Genomic DNA, 20,214 nt, shown 5'->3' on the forward strand with positions numbered 1-20,214 from the left:
GAAGTTCCTATACTTTAGAAGTTCTTAATAAAATTAGAATATTTTATATGAAATTCACAATAGTAATGTTTGTTTGTTTTTTTCAGAAACCAGACAAGTGCAAACTTTATATTATTTTTAAATATATGTTAATATAGATAACAAAAAGCTTTATGTTTATCAAACTGTTACACAAATGGAAACTTTCATAGGAAAAAACATAAATTTTGTAAAAATAATTTTTAGGTTTGTTAAGTAAGTTTTCTTTGATTTACTCAAAATCAATAATTTGTTGCTTGACTGGTTTTTGAGGGCTACAATAAATCATTTCGGTATACCTTTCCTCCTCATTATTTAAGAAGTCTTATACCATATATTTTTTGACTATAAATATCCAACCATCACTTACATGAATATCAATAATTTGTTGCTTGACTGGTTTTTGAAATAAACGATTCAATTGTTTGCAATTTGTATTAAGGGCTACACTAAATCATCTTGGGATGAGAACTTTTCACTTGATTCTTTAAGAAGTCTTATACCGTATCTTTTTTTTGAATATGGAATTAAATTGTTTGGTAAAATTATACAAGTGTTATTAAATTTTTATTAAATCTATTAAAATCATAGCATTTTTGTAGTATTTCATTTCGTTCCTTGCCCAAAACTTCAATTATATAGAGATTTTTGTGTAAATTTATTTAAAAATTAACTGCCAAAATAAATTTTTAATAAAATCTACAGAAATATTAGCATTTTTATAGTGTTTCATAAAATTCCATATCGTTCCTTTTACTTGAACTTCACGAAATATGCAGAATTTTGTAATTTGATTTGAAATATTATCAGATATAATAATTTTTTTAATAACTATCAACTAATTAAAAATATATTAGAAGTGTTTCATTATATTCCATTTCGTTCCTTAAACTTTATAATTATTTCATTAGAAGTATTAAAAAATGTTAAGGAAATTATTTCTGGTGAAAAATTTTAAAATTTATTATTGTTTCACAAAATTCCATTTTGTTCCACTAAACAAACTAAACCAAATATCAAACAAATTTTGTAAAAAATAAACAATTGTTATAAAATTTTAATAAAATCTATTGAAATAATAAAATCTTTTTAATGTTTCACTGTAAGAAAAACTTAACAAAATATAAAAAAATTCAAACCAAACAAACATTTTAAAAAAAATTTGTAAAAAAAAAACAATTGAAATAATCTATTGAAATAATAAAATCTTTTTAGTGTTTCACTAAATTCCATTTCGTTCCTCTAAGAAATTTTAACGATATATAAACAAATTCATACAAATTTTGATAAAATTAATCAAGTTCTAATAAATTTTAATAAAACCTATTGAAATATAGTGTTTCTTTAAATTCCATTTCGTTCCTTATACCAAATTTTTCTAAATAAAAAAAAATTCCATATGTTTGTTTATGTATAACAGATATTCAATCAATCCCGGTTTAATTAATGCATTTTTATAGAGTTAAAATTAATGTTTCACATAATTCCATTTCGTTCCTCTTGCAAATCTTAACAAAATATGAAGAAATTGTATAAAATTAAACAAATATGATATATTTACATTAAACTCAGGTTATCTAAAGGCATTTTGTAATGTTTCATTTCATTCCAATTTGTTCCTCATATAAAATTTCTAAAAAATATTAAGAATTCTTTTTGTATGCTTTGTTTTCTTCTATTTTGATCATAATAAAAAATTTTTTTAGGAAATAAAATCCAATTTTTGATACTTATTTTCTCTTACTGCTGTGTTTCTCCCAGTAACTTACTGCAAAATATGAATTTTAAGTAATGGATTTTAGCAAATAACCTTTTGAAAATAAGTAGACCCCTTTTTGCGGTCTCTGTTTGAAAATAATAATAAAAAAATTATTTTGGCTATTTCCCACAGTGACACTAATCATTAAATTAATCATTTGAGATATTTAATTTTATATAATTTTAACTAAAAAATCAATCATAAATAAAATTCTGTTTAATAATTTCTAAAATTTTTTTGTTTTCAAAAAAACTTTCTTCAATGAAACATCATAAATTAAACAACTAACAACTTTCGCTTTCCTTAAGGTTTTATATAAAAATGTGTGGCATAGAAAATAAAAGTCATAATAATTAAACATTTGAAATGAAATAAACAAAAAAAAAAGAATTCTTTTGTTATTAAAATTTCATGCAAATTAAGATGGTTAATATTTAAGTTTATGACCAATGCTAGAGATTTTGACTTCTGTTTTGAGGTTTTTATGAGCAAAATCTTGAATAATATAAATAAATAAATAATAATTTAATACTTTAATGAGCCAAAGAATTTGTTTATTTACAAAATTTTCTATAAAACAGCATAAATATGTTTTTCTCATGCCACTGAAAAACACAGCTAATGGCAGTTTATGAATTGTAGTCCCCAATATATTTAATCAGTAGTTTTTGTATTTTTTTTTGTTATTTTTCTTTTCCATTTCCAAAAATTGTTATTTATGACCAAAGTAAAAATTGCTAAGTGGCATATAAAAGCATATAATTTGATTTGCACAGTAACGCTTTAAGGCTTTGGCTGATAATCATGTGAAAATAAATAAATAAATTGTTTTAAACAAGGGTTTCTTAATTTTCAAATAAAATGCCGTTATTCATGCATATTTTGGCTTTACCAAAGATTTAAAAAATTTGCGATATTTTGAACAAAAGACAATGCAAATATAAAAATAATAATGTAACAAAATTTTTCAAAAATATTGGTAGATTTGTCAAAAACCAATGATTTTATTTATTTATTTTAGTTTTATTTTTTTAAATAAAAACTAAAGTGTTAAATTTAAATAAATAGGTGTATTTGTTTGTTTTTTAATACTTTAATTCAAATCAAATGCTTTGTTAAAATTAAATTGAGTGTATAAATTGTTGTGATTTATTTGGTTTAGTAAACAAAAGATTTAAGCAATACACTTGAATGGTTTTTAATCAATATTTGTTTTTGTTGTTGTTTTGATTTTATTTATTCTATCGTTTAGTTAATTATTTACAATTTACTTAAGCTATATTTATTGTTATAGATTCCTACTTGTTTAGGAGAGTGTAAGGAAATTTAAAGATCACTTGAGATCTGCTTCATAAGAAAGTAGACGAACAAATTAAACATTGCTACTATATAAATCGGTGGTCGGCACAAATAGCTACCAGAGGACAAACCAGCTCGACTTTTCAAATGTACACGAAAGTAAAACTAGTTAAATCATCAAAAGTATACAAATCGGATATTGTGCATTAAAAATACAATCAGAATATTTGTTTTATATAATGCATACTATAATTCATTTACTGCCTGAGGCAAACACTGATCTATATATCAAAGATTAAAACCAACTAAGGAGTGAGATCGAAAAAATCTTAACATACATAAATGTTAATAAAAAAGAAACCACTAAACCTACAGTTTTGATTTTTTTTTAATTGAAATTATTATTACAACTTAGAACAAGTAAGAGAGCTATATCTTATATACCCTTCACCAAATTATACTTCAAAATACAAATTTTAAATATTTTTAGGTAAACACAATATTTTTTTCCCAAAGTTGTTTTTTTTCATTTTTTGTAAAAAAAAAATTTTCGAATTGTTATTTTAATTTTTTTTAAAAAATTTAAAATTTTTTTTATTTTAAATAAAAAAAAAATTTTTTTTTGGGTGAAATAAAATTCGGTTTAAAAAATATTTTTTCAGATTTTGACCCATTGTAGGTCCACCTTACTATGGTCTTATATACGTCGTTGCAAAGGTCTTTGAAATATCTATCATTAGATATCCATATTGTATATATTAATGACCTAGTAATCCAGATATTGGTCAAAAATCGAGGTTGTCCTGTTTTTTTCTCATATCTCAGCCATTTGTGGACCTATTTTGCTGATTTTAAATAGGAAACTTTTCGAAAGCATGTCTGACAGAATTATTGAAGATTTGGACCCCGAAGATATCTGGTCTTCAGAAAATTGATTTCAACAGACAAACATACATACGGACATGGCTTAGTCGACTCCGCTATCTATAAGGATCCAGAATATATAGACTTTACAAGGTCGGAAAATTATATTGTGGAAATTACAAATGGAATGACAAACTTGCGGAAACCCTTCCATTAAGGTTTTCATAGAGCTTTTTTGACTTCGTTCGAATATGTAGTCCATCTCCATTTAAAATCTACCACACTTTTGGACATCTTTTTTGTGATCTTCGAATCTCTTTTAACAAGATGACAGGATGTCAAATCAGGCAAAAAATTAGTGGACACATTAAGATGTCTTATGAATGGCAGCAACCTCTTTTGTAAACATTCTTTGATGTAAATTTCGGTATTATAGAAACCTTTGTAACAATTGTTTGGCTTTTTCTGCCGAAAATTGTCTGCTTCACTTTTCTACAACATTCCCTTGAGCAGCAGCAACATAAAAATAAAACCCGAAAGCCCGAAAAATTGTCCATACGTACATTTCGTCATTCACTATGCAGCAGGTAAATTTTTTTTATAAAATTTGACTTCAATATCCGTGCTCAGTCTTTGGCCTCTAAATTTTTAGCAGAGTTCATGTTGGGAACTTGTTGAGGCTTGTATGTTTTTATACTTTCATTGGCTTTAACTTTTCGTACGATATAGTACGAGTACTGAACTAACCGAGTACTGAAGGCTCTTTTGAAAATGCTTTCTATTTAATGGCTTTAGAAACATGATGTGGACCTTTCCTTCTACCTGAACCTGGTTTTCTATCATCGGTTCGACGGCAGGCCTTTGATTGTTTGGCCAACTTTTTGTAGAACAAAGTTGGGTTTTGTTGAAAATATTTAATAATTTTTTTCTGGTCACTCATTTTTGTGCGGTTGAGAAGTGGCGATTTTGATACGGAAGACTAATATCGCCCAGGCCAGCAAAAAATTTGAAGACCATGAGTTGGAGGCATGAAGATTGTTGTAAAACTCAACAAAAGCTTGCAAAATCCTTGGGAGCTACTCAATCAGCAAATTTCAAAACATTTGCAAGCAGCAGGATTGAAGCCGAGATACCTTGAAATACGATTTTGCATGTCTGAAATGAATGGAAATCATTACTTACGATGAACATTGGATCCATTACAATAACCCGAAGCGAAGACATCGTATGTGAAGCCCGGTCAATCAGTGAAATCATATATTTAAAGATGTTATAAAGGGTCTTCCCACAGAGACTTCCGAATTTTGACAGTTGATAGCGGCTATAATGTTGAAGCTACATCTGTCGAATTACCTGTTATTTATTCAGTTTGTTTTGTCAAGTTACCATGGACGGATATAGCATTCAACAACACGTGCAAATGAAAAAATTATTTTATCAAAATGAAAAAATATTTTTATGTTGGGACAACTTTCCACGCCCTTTGTGGAGTGTTCCCATTTCTGCATGAATAGGTTCGTCAACAAACAAAATTATCGAATTTGGGACGATACCAATCCCCGTGAGATCCAAGAGCGTCGAATGCATACCGAAAAAGTCACTGTTTGTTGTGGATTTTGGTCTGGCGACGTCATTGGAAGATATAAACATAAACGACATGTGATTTCAACAGGACGTCCCAATATGTCACACTGCACAAGTGATTTGAGGGCATGGTCTATACGAATAAGCCACAAACCACAGCGGCTCTCAAAGACGACATAACCAATGCCATCGGTCTAATTCAGCCAGTGTCATGGAAAATTGGATATTTCGAATGCTGATATTTTATTCCATACATAGTGGCATCGATAGGTCTTTCAAACTAATAATAAATTTCGATGATATCTCACACACACTTTGTTTTATTTAAATTTAAAGATATTCTATTATTTTGGACAAAAACTCTTATAAAAATTAAACCACTGGAAAAATTTATCTCAATCAAATAACAAATTTGGTTGTTTAGCTTGTTGTTAAATTTATTAAAGACTCCTTATAGGACAGGTCATCCAAAAGTAAATCTGATGACAACAATGAGATTACACCTACATACGTTAAACACAATTCAATGGCGTTGTACAAAAACTCAAGGCAAACCAAATATAATTAATTAAATTTGATCCAAGCTATATTAACGTAAACAAATTAAGCCCATATTTAAATAAATTTACAAAGATAACCATTAAATGGATACTATACAAAGTACATAATAACATATGTATATTGTAAGTAATAAAATTACACAAATCTAAATCATCTCATCAAATTTAATTGAAATTTATGCATTTTTTTATAGCAAATAAATACTTAATAATCATTGTGGTACTCAAAATATCAAGTGTTAATTGTGGTATAAAAACTAACAATTTATTAAGCCGCCTATAAGATGAGTAACAAAAATAATAATAATAAATAAAAAACTGTTAAAATATGTATTTTACACCAAAAAACTAAAACGAATTTTTAAAAGGAAATGCTGGACGGCATGTTTGTAAATTAATGACGTCTGTTGTTATTTGTTGCTGTAATCAAAACAACAAGAAATGGAAACAAAATGACACACCCACAAATTGGACACAGATTAAATATATTTTTTTTATTATAATTTACCCACTGTAGGCATTTCATTTACAATATTTATGTTTAATTATGCATGTGTATGGGGTTTTGTGTATCTGTGTGTTGAGTATGCAAAGTAGCGGTTTCTTTTGGTTCATTTAAATCAAAATCATTGCAGCACATTCACTTTCAATGGCGTTTAATTGTTTGTAGACCCAGTAAACAGTTAGTATTTAGTATATAGACGTTAGTATTTAGTAATAAAGACGTTAGTCTTTAGTATAAAGATGTTAGTCTTTAGTATAAAGACGATAGTCTTTAGTATAAAGACGATAGTCTTTAGTATAAAGACGATAGTCTTTAGTATAAAGACGTTGGTCTTTAGTATAAAGACGTTGGTCTTTAGTATAAAGACGTTGGTCTTTAGTATAAAGACGTTGGTCTTTAGTATAAAGACGTTGGTCTTTAGTATAAAGACGATAGTCTTTAGTATAAGGACGTTAGTCTTTAGTATAAAGACGTTAGTCTTTAGTATAAAGACGTTAGTCTTTAGTATAAAGACGTTAGTCTTTAGTATAAAGACGTTAGTCTTTAGTATAAAGATGTTAGTCTTTAGTATAAAGACGATAGTCTTTAGTATAAAGACGATAGTCTTTAGTATAAAGACGATAGTCTTTAGTATAAAGACGATAGTCTTTAGTATAAAGACGATAGTCTTTAGTATAAAGACGATAGTCTTTAGTATAAAGACGATAGTCTTTAGTATAAAGACGATAGTCTTTAGTATAAAGACGATAGTCTTTAGTATAAAGACGATAGTCTTTAGTATAAAGACGATAGTCTTTAGTATAAAGACGATAGTCTTTAGTATAAAGACGATAGTCTTTAGTATAAAGACGTTAATCTTTAGTATAAAGACGTTAGTCTTTAGTATAAAGATGTTAGTCTTTAGTATAAAGACCTTAGACTTTAGTATAAAGACGTTAGACTTTAGTATAAAGACGTTAGACTTTAGTATAAAGACGTTAGACTTTAGTATAAAGACGTTAGTCTTTAGTATAAAGACGTTAGTCTTTAGTATAAAGACGTTAGTCTTTAGTATAGAAACGTTAGTCTTTAGTATAAAGACGTTAGTCTTTAGTATAAAGACGTTAGTCTTTAGTATAAAGACGTTAGTCTTTAGTATAAAGACGTTAGTCTTTAGTATAAAGACGTTAGTCTTTAGTATAAAGACGTTAGTCTTTAGTATAAAGACGTTAGTCTATAGTTTAAAGACTTTAGTCTGAAGTATAAAGACGTTAGTCTGAAGTATAAAGACGTTAGTCTGAAGTATAAAGACGTTAGTCTGAAGTATAAAATCGTTAGTCTAAAGTACAAAGACGTTGTTAGATTTTAGTATGAGCAATGGATCTGCAAAATGTTTATTGGGATATGCCAACTTGTAAGTATGTATTTACATCCATACAAACATTTCAATGTAAGTTAATGTGTTTGTAGTAAATATGTTTATTTATTTATATTTGCTGTTACATTCACATGTATTCAAGCAAATCCGTATGTATATGTGTGAAAAATTAACACGTGTTGTTGATCCGGTCTAAATTTTTTCACAAAACACTCACACTCTTACACAAATCCCAACAAATAAACCGACTTACAGACACATTCATTGATATATTTTTTATTATTATTTTACATTACGTTTTTAGTGTTGGCTTTAATTTCTTTTTCCCACATTAAGGTGTTTTAGATTTAATTTGCCAAATTCAGTTGTAGTTTTTTGTTTATTTCTTTTTTTATTTGTAAAATTTATACATTTTTATGATTGCTTTGCGTTTGTGGCAACAAATAAAGTTTCGAATGGAAAACATACAGTTTATGTTACAAGAAATTATGTATGATTTCATATACAAAGAAATAACAAAACTAAGCTAGAAAACAAAATAGCTTTAGGTTACAATCGCCTGTAATTGTATTGAGACCAAAGGTGATCAACACCGGGCATTAAATTAAAAAAAAGAAGTGGTTTTGTAGTAGAGTGGTGGTAGCATTTGTCTACACATTTCTAAAGCATTTTATAATTTTAAAACTGTATTGAAAAAAAAAAACAAAATTATGAACATAAAATTTATGTATGAATACGAAATTTATTCATCGGCTAATTTTAGGTTATTTAATGCTATAAATTGTGGGTTGCCATTATAGATTGTGTGAGAAATTTTTCATGAAATTACAAATACATTTGGGCAGCTGCAAGGTGTACGATAATAATTTAATTTAGGATTTCATACGGGATGTTTTGAATTGTATATAAAGGAAAATTATTAAAGTCAACTGGATCAAAATCTGAAAATCTCAAAAATCCTAGAGGACTAAGTACAAGCCTACCTATATCAAAAAAAATTACTCGAATTAAAAAATCAAATATAACACTGAGAATTTTAGTATAAGACGTAGTCTTTAGTATAAAACGTAGTCTTTAGTATAAAACGTAGTATTTAGTAGAAGACGCAGTATTTAATATAAGACGTAGTCTTTAGTATAAAACACTGTATTCAGTACAAGAAATTGTATTTAGTATAAGACGTAGTCTTTAGTATAAAACGTAGTATTTAGTATACGACGTACTCTTTAGTATAAGACGTAGTCTTTAGTATAAGACTTAGTCTTTAGTATAAGACTTAGTCTTTAGTATAAGACTTAGTCTTTAGTATAAGACTTAGTCTTTAGTATAAGACTTAGTCTTTAGTATAAGACTTAGTCTTTAGTATAAGACTTAGTCTTTAGTATAAGACTTAGTCTTTAGTATAAGACTTAGTCTTTAGTATAAGACTTAGTCTTTAGTATAAGACTTAGTCTTTAGTATAAGACTTAGTCTTTAGTATAAGACTTAGTCTTTAGTATAAGACTTAGTCTTTAGTATAAGACTTAGTCTTTAGTATAAGACTTAGTCTTTAGTATAAGACTTAGACTTTAGTATAAGACTTAGTCTTTAGTATAAGACTTAGTCTTTAGTATAAGACTTAGTCTTTAGTATAAGACTTAGTCTTTAGTATAAGACTTAGTCTTTAGTATAAGACTTAGTCTTTAGTATAAGACTTAGTCTTTAGTATAAGACTTAGTCTTTAGTATAAGACTTAGTCTTTAGTATAAGACTTAGTCTTTAGTATAATACTTAGTCTTTAGTATAAGACTTAGTCTTTAGTATAAGACTTAGTCTTTAGTATAAGACTTAGTCTTTAGTATAAGACTAAGTCTTTAGTATAAGACTTAGTCTTTAGTATAAGACTTAGTCTTTAGTATAAGACTTAGTCTTTAGTATAAGACTTAGTCTTTAGTATAAGACTAAGTCTTTAGTATAAGACTTAGTCTTTAGTATAAGACTTAGTCTTTAGTATAATACTTAGTCTTTAGTATAAGACGTAGTCTTTAGTATAAGACTTAGTCTTTAGTATAAGACTTAGTCTTTAGTATAAGACTGAGTCTTTAGTATAAGACTAAGTCTTTAGTATAAGACTTAGTCTTTAGTATAAGACTTAGTCTTTAGTATAATACTTAGTCTTTAGTATAAGACTAAGTCTTTAGTATAAGACTTAGTCTTTAGTATAAGACTTAGTCTTTAGTATAAGACTTAGTCTTTAGTATAAGACTTAGTCTTTAGTATAAGACTTAGTCTTTAGTATAAGACTAAGTCTTTAGTATAAGACTTAGTCTTTAGTATAAGACGTAGTCTTTAGTATAAGACTTAGTCTTTAGTATAAGACTTAGTCTTTAGTATAAGACTAAGTCTTTAGTATAAGACTAAGTCTTTAGTATAAGACTTAGTCTTTAGTATAATACTTAGTCTTTAGTATAATACTTAGTCTTTAGTATAAGACGTAGTCTTTAGTATAAGACTTAGTCTTTAGTATAAGACTTAGTCTTTAGTATAAGACTTAGTCTTTAGTATAAGACTAAGTCTTTAGTATAAGACTTAGTCTTTAGTATAAGACTTAGTCTTTAGTATAATACTTAGTCTTTAGTATAATACTTAGTCTTTAGTATAAGACTAAGTCTTTAGTATAAGACTTAGTCTTTAGTATAAGACTTAGTCTTTAGTATAAGACTTAGTCTTTAGTATAAGACTTAGTCTTTAGTATAAGACTAAGTCTTTAGTATAAGACTTAGTCTTTAGTATAAGACTTAGTCTTTAGTATAATACTTAGTCTTTAGTATAAGACGTAGTCTTTAGTATAAGCTACGTCTTTAGAATAAGACGTAGTCTTTAGTATAATACGTAGTCTTTAGTATAATACGTAGTCTTTAGAAGAAGACGTGGTCTTTAGAAGAAGTCTTTTGTATAAGATGATATCTTTAGTATAAGATGTAGTCTTTAGTAGAGGACATAGTCTCTGGAAAAAGATGTAGTCTCTGGTATAAGACGTGGTAGCTAGAATACGACGTAACCTCTAGTGTAAGTCATAGTCTCTAGTATAAGACGTAGTCTCTAGTATCACACATAGGGTGTAGCATAAGCCGTAGTCTTCGGTATAAGACGTTGTCTTTGGTATGAGACGTAGTCTTTATTATAAAATTTTTAAATAAAATTGAAATAAAAAAGAACACTCTAGTATAACACGCAGTCTTTAGTAGAGGACGTAGATAAGATCCAATCTTTAATATAAAACTTCTGATTTTCAAATACTACCTCCCTCTATTTTTCAAAAGTAATTCTTATGCATTTTTTTATTCTTTATTTTAATACTATTTTGAAGATCAAATGAATTATAATAATGAATTAATCAATTTTGCAATTAATGTGCAGACATAAAGCATTTTGAACAACAAATTTGTTTTCTAAAATCTCAAAGATTTTTATAATGCTGGCATTAATTCTAACAGAGAATATACTCATCGAAACATACAAAATTTCATGTTAATTAAGCAATTAATAACAACAATATAAAATAAATTTTGTTTGTTAAATAATTTATATTCAGCTATATTCAAATCGGGTATAATTATATTTTTTTTATATCTGCAACTTCCTTGACTTAATTTTAAAAACAAATAAACAAAAAATTAATTTTAATTTTGAGAACAGCTTGGCTTGCAATAAATTACATTGAAAGATGAAATTGATAAGATGATTCTTATTAGAAACATAAGCACTATAATTATAGTCTTAGGAAACATGGAATTAGTTTAGAAAGTTTGTGTAGAACATATAATTTATAGGTCATGTTTAAGAATAATTATTAGATGGGATGTTGTAGAGAATATGTTTATTTTTTGTTGAAAAAATAAGAACCCAAAGAACAAAACAAATGAGTTGTTATGTTTTTAATCAGTTTCCATAAATATAATGAGATGACCTTTCATGACAGTTTTTTATATTTGATTCTATACATACATGAACACGTTATATAAGATAATTATTCCATAAAAATTCTTCAAATATCTTAAAAAAAGTTACATTCATTTATTTTTTTGTTAATTTAAATTAACTTTAAATAAATGTTGTATATTTACTTAATTAATTTCGGTAGCTGTTGGTGACTAAAATTTAAAAATATTTTCAAGTCTAAACTTGTGTTTAAAACACATTCTCATAGGCATCTAAATAACATTCCAAAAATAAAACAATTCTTAAACTTCAATTGAATTTTATTACTCTTAAATATTGTTATTGAATGTCTAATAGCTGTTTTTTAATTGACATTACAATAAACTCATTGCGAAATAATTATAATTTGGTGGCTACAAAAAAAATGGTTAAAAGCAAATGTTTGTTTTCAGTCACCGATTCATTTGAACGATTGTCTATCGGTTAAAATTTATAAATTTAAATTTTATGAACTCACATGTTTAATAAATTATGAATTATAGATCTGCAATGTTTTTGTATATTATTATCAATTTTTGTTTTTGAAACAGGTTCCAGCTAAAAAATTCCTTATCGATTTAGTAGTTATAAAATGAATTAACTAAATTAATGTAATTATTCATATTAATGGTTACTTGAAATAAAAACAATCGATGTTTTTAAAGTATTAGAGAAAATTGTAAAAAGCATTTCATTTAAAATAAAACGTAGTCTCCAGTATAAGACGTAGACTTTAGTATAAGACGTAGTCTTTAGTATAAGACGTAGTCTTTAGTATAAGACTTAGTCTTTAGTATAAGACTTAGTCTTTAGTATAAGACTTAGTCTTTAGTATAAGACTTAGTCTTTAGTATAAGACTTAGTCTTTAGTATAAGACTTAGTCATTAGTATAAGACTTAGTCATTAGTATAAAGACGTTAGTCATTAGTATAAAGACGTTAGTCATTAGTATAAAGACGTTAGTCTTTAGTATAAAGACGTTAGTCTTTATTATAAAGACGTTAGTCTTTATTATAAAGACGTTAGTCTTTATTATAAAGACGTTAGTCTTTATTATAAAGACGTTAGTCTTTATTATAAAGACGTTAGTCTTTATTATAAAGACGTTAGTCTTTAGTAAAGACGTTAGTCTTTAGTATAAAGACGTTAGTCTTTAGTAAAGACGTTAGTCTTTAGTAAAGACGTTAGTCTTTAGTATAAAGACGTTAGTCTTTAGTATGATATTGTTTTGTGGATGATATTGTTTAATATCTGGAAATTGTGAAAAGCGTTACAGATATTAATACCGTTCACATATCATTAGCTAAACACTACATTCCTTGAAAATGAATGTATACATCTTCTGTTAGAATTTTTCATTAGCGTTAACATCATCACACTGTTGCATAATAAAATTATTTCAACTACAATTGCTTGAGTGAAAGGTCTCTCAACTCAAAACCACAAATTATGGAATACCATTTCATTCACATTAAAATTTAACAATAAAGCCATACGGCCATAAAACTGGCTTACGCAAAATTTATTTCACAAAAATTTAATTAATCTGACAGTTAACAAATCAACAAATAGATAAAATAAAATTCAATTTAGGCATTAACTTAATAGTTTTAAAAGCCATCATCTAATAGAGAAAGGTATTTTTTTGGTGGCCCTTAAACTTCAACTGGAAAATTAACATTAAATGACAATTTTTCACATGCAAACGATTTTGTAAAAAACATTTGACCCATTTATTAAATAAGTTTTTATTATGAATGTTTATTAACGTATTGTATTTGTTTTTATTTGATTGAATATATTTCAGGTATTTAATTTTATTTCATTTCTTTTCTTTCTCCTTTTTTCAAAGTTAAAATACAAAAATGTAAATGTAGTTAATCATTAAATAAATGGCATAAACTAAACATTAAAAAACAAAAAACAAAATAACAAATTAACATAATCTCATAATCGTAGCAATAACAACAACAGCAGCTACTTACAAGCAAACAACAAAAACAACATATAAATAAATACAAATGAAATAAAATAAAAAACAATTTACATATGTTATCAATTTACAACTAAAGTAACAACAAAAATAACAACAACAACAACAGCAGCAACTAAAGATAAATGCACAAAGACACAAAATCAAATAAAATGCAAAATAAATATTAAAGAAAGAAGAAGAAGAAAAACAGCAACAACAAAATCGTTGTAAATAAATAAATGAATAGAAACAACAAACTGGTTTGTTGCTTAAGTCTTTCGTTTTCATTTGAAATGTTTGATTTTTATTATTTTTCTGCATCTTTTTTTTTTTTCTTCTCTCAATTTTATTTGCAGACTTGAAAAAACCAAAATACAAAATAAACAAATATGAAAATGACAGAAAATGACATTAAATACGAGAAAATAAAAATAACAACAACCGAAAAAAATAAATTGTAAAAATAGCAAAAACAAACCAGTCAAATTGATTGAAAAAATTTACAAAAAAAAAACAACTAGTAGAATATTTTTATATAATAAATAAATATACATAAATATTAACTTAATAAAAACTATAATGTTATATTTATAAAAGAACTACTTTGGTAATCTAAGCTTAGAACTTGAGGTTACAAAATCTAGGGTTTCTTTTGTGAAACCAATACAAGAATTAACCATAATGTAAAATTTATATTCTATGTTTGCAGATATAAAAACGTTCTTGGCTTTTTTGTGCAGAAAATATAAAAATAAACTTGAACATAAACTTAAAAATTACTGGTTCAACAAAATAACCCACCAAGCCATATAAAATTTCATAATTTAAAAACTAGGGGTAATGGAGGTAGCTTTTGCTAGTAGATATATGTTGTTTGTAAGCCAAGGAAAATGTTTGTAATAAACTAATATGGACAATCTTCACCTTCATATTGAACAATATAAATTTAGTCACACAATGAATCTAATTATACTTAATAAAGAACTTTTAGCACGTTGACTAAGTTATAGAAGAATAACTAAAAAAGACAAAAAATTAAGTTAAAGTTAACAATTCAAGTATTGATAATGTTAAAAGACATTCGAAAACAAATTCCATCATAAATATTTTGATCAGATTCCCTCCCGTCCACAAAACAATTGACTAGCAAACTCTTTAGTTTCCGTATATTTTAGGCTTTGATCAATCGAAATATTTTCATTTTGTTCGAGCTCCTCATCTGAGATAAAATCAATTTCGTTTGAAGAGGATTTAAAATGAGTTTTCTTAGATAACTTACAAAAAAAAGTAAAGAATTGATTTTCCAGAGCCACACTCAAGGAAAACCAAAAATACGGCTTTCCTTTATTAACTATGTTGTAGCAGGAGTTGAGCTCTTTGCGATATTCGGGAATGTAGAATGTCAAAATGCATGAAAATGGAACACAAAAACGACAATTTCCCCTATTTATTTATGAAAAATGGGATTTTGAAAATCCCGAAAATCCCGGTATTTAAAATTAAAAAACCCCGGGCTTCGGGATTTAAGAAATCCCGAAAACCCCGGGATTTTCGGGAACGGGATTCCCCGTTTGGCATCTCTAATTGTAAGCTATCCTGTTGCTTTAACCTGTAGTAATTGTAAAATTCTCAGTGATCTACCTCCATACTCTCGTTTGTTCTAGGATTAGCACAGTTTCAATAATATTCTCAACATTACCACAGCATATGGAGGTTCACAGTCAATGAAATCTCACATGGCTTGAAACCGGGAAAGATTATTCCATAGTATCCGTCATCACCTCGATATTCTGCTGTCCCCAATGTAAACCAGCATGAAAACATGGATTTTGAATCATTTGTGGAGTTTAATTTTTGTTCAGTATCATAAAAATATCATAAAATATCACCCGGTTAGATTGTTTTATTCATTAAAATAAACATTGGCTTCACCCTGTCAACATGATCGAAAATATACCTTAGGGTGCTTCATAAATCACATACTTATCATGTAAGTGCCAAATATCCTCAAAGTTTCTGTCATCACCTCTTGGGTCTGGAACTAAGAAACCATATAAGTATTCTATTAAGCGATAAATAGACCCAACGTGCGACTAGACTCAATTAGAGTTGAATTAATGCAAATATAGTTGATTAGAACAAAATAGAGTAGAGCAGATTTAACAGTTGAGCAGACTCAACTAAGTTGAGCAGACTCAACTAAGTTGAGCAGACTCTATATATTAAGAGTTATCATAGTTTACTCAACTAGAGTTGAGCAGACTCAACTAGAGTTGAGCAGACTCAACTAGAGTTGAGCAGACTCAACTAGAGTTGAGCAGACTCAACTAGAGTTGAGCAGACTCAACTAGAGTTGAGCAGACTCAACTAGAGTTGAGCAGACTCAACTAGAGTTGAGCAGACTCAACTAAGTTGAGCAGACTCAACTAAGTTGAGTACTCTCACTAGAGTTGAGTACACTCAACTAGAGTTGAGTACACTCAACTAGAGTTGAGTACACTCAACTAGAGTTGAGTACACTCAACTAGAGTTGAGTACATGACATCATGACAGGAGAGTCAACTCTAGTTAAGTCTACTCAACTCTAGTTGAGTCTGCTTAACTCTAGTTGAGTCTGCTCAACTCTAGTTGAGTTGAGTACACTCAACTAGAGTTGAGTACACTCAAGTAGAGTTGAGTACACTCAAGTAGAGTTGAGTACACTCAAGTAGAGTTGAGTACACTCAAGTAGAGTTGAGTACACTCAACTAGAGTTGAGTACACTCAACTAGAGTTGAGTACACTCAACTAGAGTTGAGTACACTCAACTAGAGTTAAGCAGACTCAACTAGAGTTGAGTAGACTCAACTTGAGTTGAGTAGACTCAACTAGAGTTGAGTAGACTCAACTAGAGTTGAGTAGACTCAACTAGTTATGTACAAAAGTGACGAATAAAGTTGTTCAATTAATAATTGTTATAACGCTTCAAATAATTATAAAAGATGACAAGCTGTTGTTCAAATGATCATTACTGCTATCTAAAAATGGGGATCCTTTCATCAAATGCTGCTCAACAGTTATAATTAGTTGTCATCCCAAATAACACCATCGCAGAGACGTCTTTCATCGATACATATCACTAAAGATCTTCTTATGAACGAAGTAAACAAAAGTCATTCTGGTACATTTACTTTCGGCCCGCATAGATTAAAAATGAATGATTGGAAACGAAACTTATATAGAATACTTCAATAATGCATCTGCGGGGGAAAAACAAGGCTATAACTGTGTTAAGATCTTAGCAACAGTTTAGATGTCATTTGGGCATATATAGACTGTCATGAACTCACAGAATTTACCAGATCATAGATCGTGAAAGAAAAATTTTGAGATTTCTACAACTTAGCGATAGCATTTAAAGAATCGTCTGTGTTAAACAAAAAACATTTTGGCATGAATGTGGTAATATCAATAGTTTTAGTAGTTTGAGCCCCCATATTTGATCGTGTCATACCCTCAGGCTCCACTTTCCACAGCGATATTTAAAGTCTAACGCCTATAAAAAAGCAGCCGTGGAAAACAAAATATATTCCGCATCCATTGTACTCATTTTCAACATGCACTAGATCACAGGTCGTGAAAGACATTCACAGATCGTTAACAACATCAGTTCACAACTCGTGGAAATCAAGAATTTTCTACTAAGTGAAAGCATTTTACGAAGCTGTCACTGTAAAACGGTGGTTGAAATATACCAACAGACCTAATGTATTTTGGATTAGCTTAGACTTTGTTGTACCAACAGAATTTATTAGATCAATATTCTGTTTCTAATGGATAACAAAAGTCATTTTGGACCAACTATAAACCAAATGAAGCAGCACTTGATCACAGCTCTTGAATAAAATTCACAGCTCATAGTTAAGAAAGATGATTTGGAAACAAGGGTAGTAGATATTAAACAACAATAATGTTTTGGAAAGAGCTTAGGCTTCATCATGTGGAACGATCTATTAGATCACATCTTGTAAAATACAGAAATATATGCATTCAACTCAGCGATCATATTTGTCTAACAATTTGCAGCCACTACTGCCAGTAAAATCTGTCCGAACAAATTCGGTTGTCACTACGAAACTGTTTAATCTGTACACAGAATTCAATGGTTTACAACTCGTGAATGACATTGATAATGATCTTTTTTAGATCGAGTTTTAGGAACGTGCTGCGAAAAATAACTACAGTTTGCACTAGATAACAAATCGTGATCGACATTGATGGATATGCCTTCAACTCAGCGATCTCATGTAGCGAACAATCTTAAGAAAATAGAAGACATACTGGCACAACTCAGTATGAATAAAATAAGTACATTGAAGCCTGTGTTGTAACCAGCATATAATGGGATTCGTCCATTGGAAAAGCCGTAATATCCTTTGGTTGAAAAAACGCTTCCTGGCAATTATCATTTGGTTTAAGGTGTATAAATGACAGAGAAGAATTGCATTACTCATCACAATAAATATTTATGCTTAAAATTCTCTGTGACCTTTCAAACGAATTGAAAATAAAAATAGTTTTATAAAAAACTATGATAACTCTTAATATTCTTACACATAATTAAATTAATAAAATAAAACTAAAATAAAGTTCAATAGAACTCATTTAATTATGACACGTAAAATAAATAGACAGAATATTTTTTCTACAAATTACAACATTATTGATCATTCTTCACAATTTACAACAAGTTTTTTGTAGTTGCTTTAAAACCATTGATTAAAAAATAACCACAATATGAATATGAAGACACAAACAAGAAAGAGTCACTGTGCGATCGCACGAATGAAAAATGTTTAACAATATTTTAGTTTCAGTTTTAGTTGTAGTACTCACCTTGTGCGTAAATTGCCGTTGCGAGTGTTGGAACTGTTCAATGATTTGGCAGCCAATTTATAGGCAGCACTAGTGCCACTAGTGCCATTACCGCTATTCAATTGACTGGCACTGGTACGTGGCAAACGTGCTGAGGGATTGCCAGTACCGGGTCGGACAGCACCAGCACTGCCAGCCACCACAATGTGGCCACTTAGAATGCAAACGATCAATAGAAGAGCAATTGTTAAAGATGATAATGATGATGATGATGTTTGTGTTGGTGCTGCTTTTGTTGTTATTGTAGCAAGTGTTGGCGGCAATGTTGTGGCTGCTGATGACAATGACGACGATGAAGACAATAACGATGCTGCGGACGATGAAGATGATGTTGTTGTGGATGAAGATTTTATTTTATTTTTTGTTAAGAACCTGTTCTTTAGCATTTTGTTGTCGCTGTTGTTAAGTTGTTGCACATGATGTTGCTGTTTATTATTGTTTTTGCTTTTATTGTTATTAACAATGTTTAAGCCACCATGTGCTTTCATTGCAACGTTGGCCTTAAAGGCCGACATGATGTTTTATTTCAATTTTATTTTTCTATTTTGTTGTCTTTGTTGATGGATGCTTTGAATATTTTTTTTTTGTAATTTTTGTTTTATTTTGTATTTCAAAATGAAAAAACACACACAAACACAATTTTTGTTTGATTTTCCACTTAATTTTTTTGTTTTCCTTTTTTTATTCCACAGAAGTTTGTTTTTCTTTCTTATTATTGGTATTTATTTTTTTTGGTATTTTTTGCCAACTATTTGATAAGTTGTTTAACTATAATTTCAAAGAAGAAAATAAAAATTTATAATACATACAATATTATTGAAAATGTTTGTTTTTAAATTTATTTATTTTTTTGATTTTTGATAGTTTTTTTTGTCATTTTGTTTTTGTAATTCATTGACTTTTTGAGCCGGTTTTTTGTAATATATTTTTTCGCATTTATTTTCATTTTGTTTATTTTGTTTCCAATTTATATGATTTAATACTTTATTACTTTATGCCAAATAAGCTAAACTAATCGTTTTTTAGCTTAAATGTAAAATAATATGGTTAACTTACATATAAAGTTTTGTTTACAAATTTGTATTATTTTCTTATTTAATACAAAATATTATATCACTCATACGCCCTGATTAAATTTAAATTATTGAGTCTAGTGATCATGGCATTTGTTGATAACAGTTTTCGAAAGAACATAGTTTGATTCTGATCCATCATTGTTGCCAATTTCCAACAAATATCACAGTTTATTTGCTTCTGATTTGTTTTCTACTAGTACAATGATTCAATAAGATCAGAATAAACTTCTAGATCACATAGATCGGAAACTCTCCTTTCAAAAACCTAACTCAGCTGTCAAAAACAACACATGTGCGATTATTTTTTTTATTTTTTTGTTTGACTTCTTTTCTAGTTTCCGA

The 20,214-nt window shown here is 28.2% G+C and overlaps 1 protein-coding gene across 2 annotated transcripts in view; it reads right to left on the reverse strand.

Annotated features, from left to right (window-relative positions):
* The window catches only part of LOC135960615 (angiopoietin-2), a 260,821-nt gene extending 241,299 nt beyond the window's left edge, over positions 1-19,522 (reverse strand). For both annotated transcript variants that reach the window (XM_065511948.1, XM_065511947.1), the window contains exon 1: positions 18,758-19,522. In XM_065511948.1, coding sequence (XP_065368020.1) covers positions 18,758-19,311 — 554 coding nt within the window. In that variant the 5' untranslated portion in view covers positions 19,312-19,522. The remainder of the gene's footprint in view (positions 1-18,757) is intronic.
* Between the last annotated feature and the right edge of the window lie 692 nt (positions 19,523-20,214).

The sequence above is a fragment of the Calliphora vicina genome, chromosome 5 (genome assembly GCF_958450345.1).
Source record: "Calliphora vicina chromosome 5, idCalVici1.1, whole genome shotgun sequence".
Lineage (NCBI taxonomy): Eukaryota > Metazoa > Arthropoda > Insecta > Diptera > Calliphoridae > Calliphora > Calliphora vicina.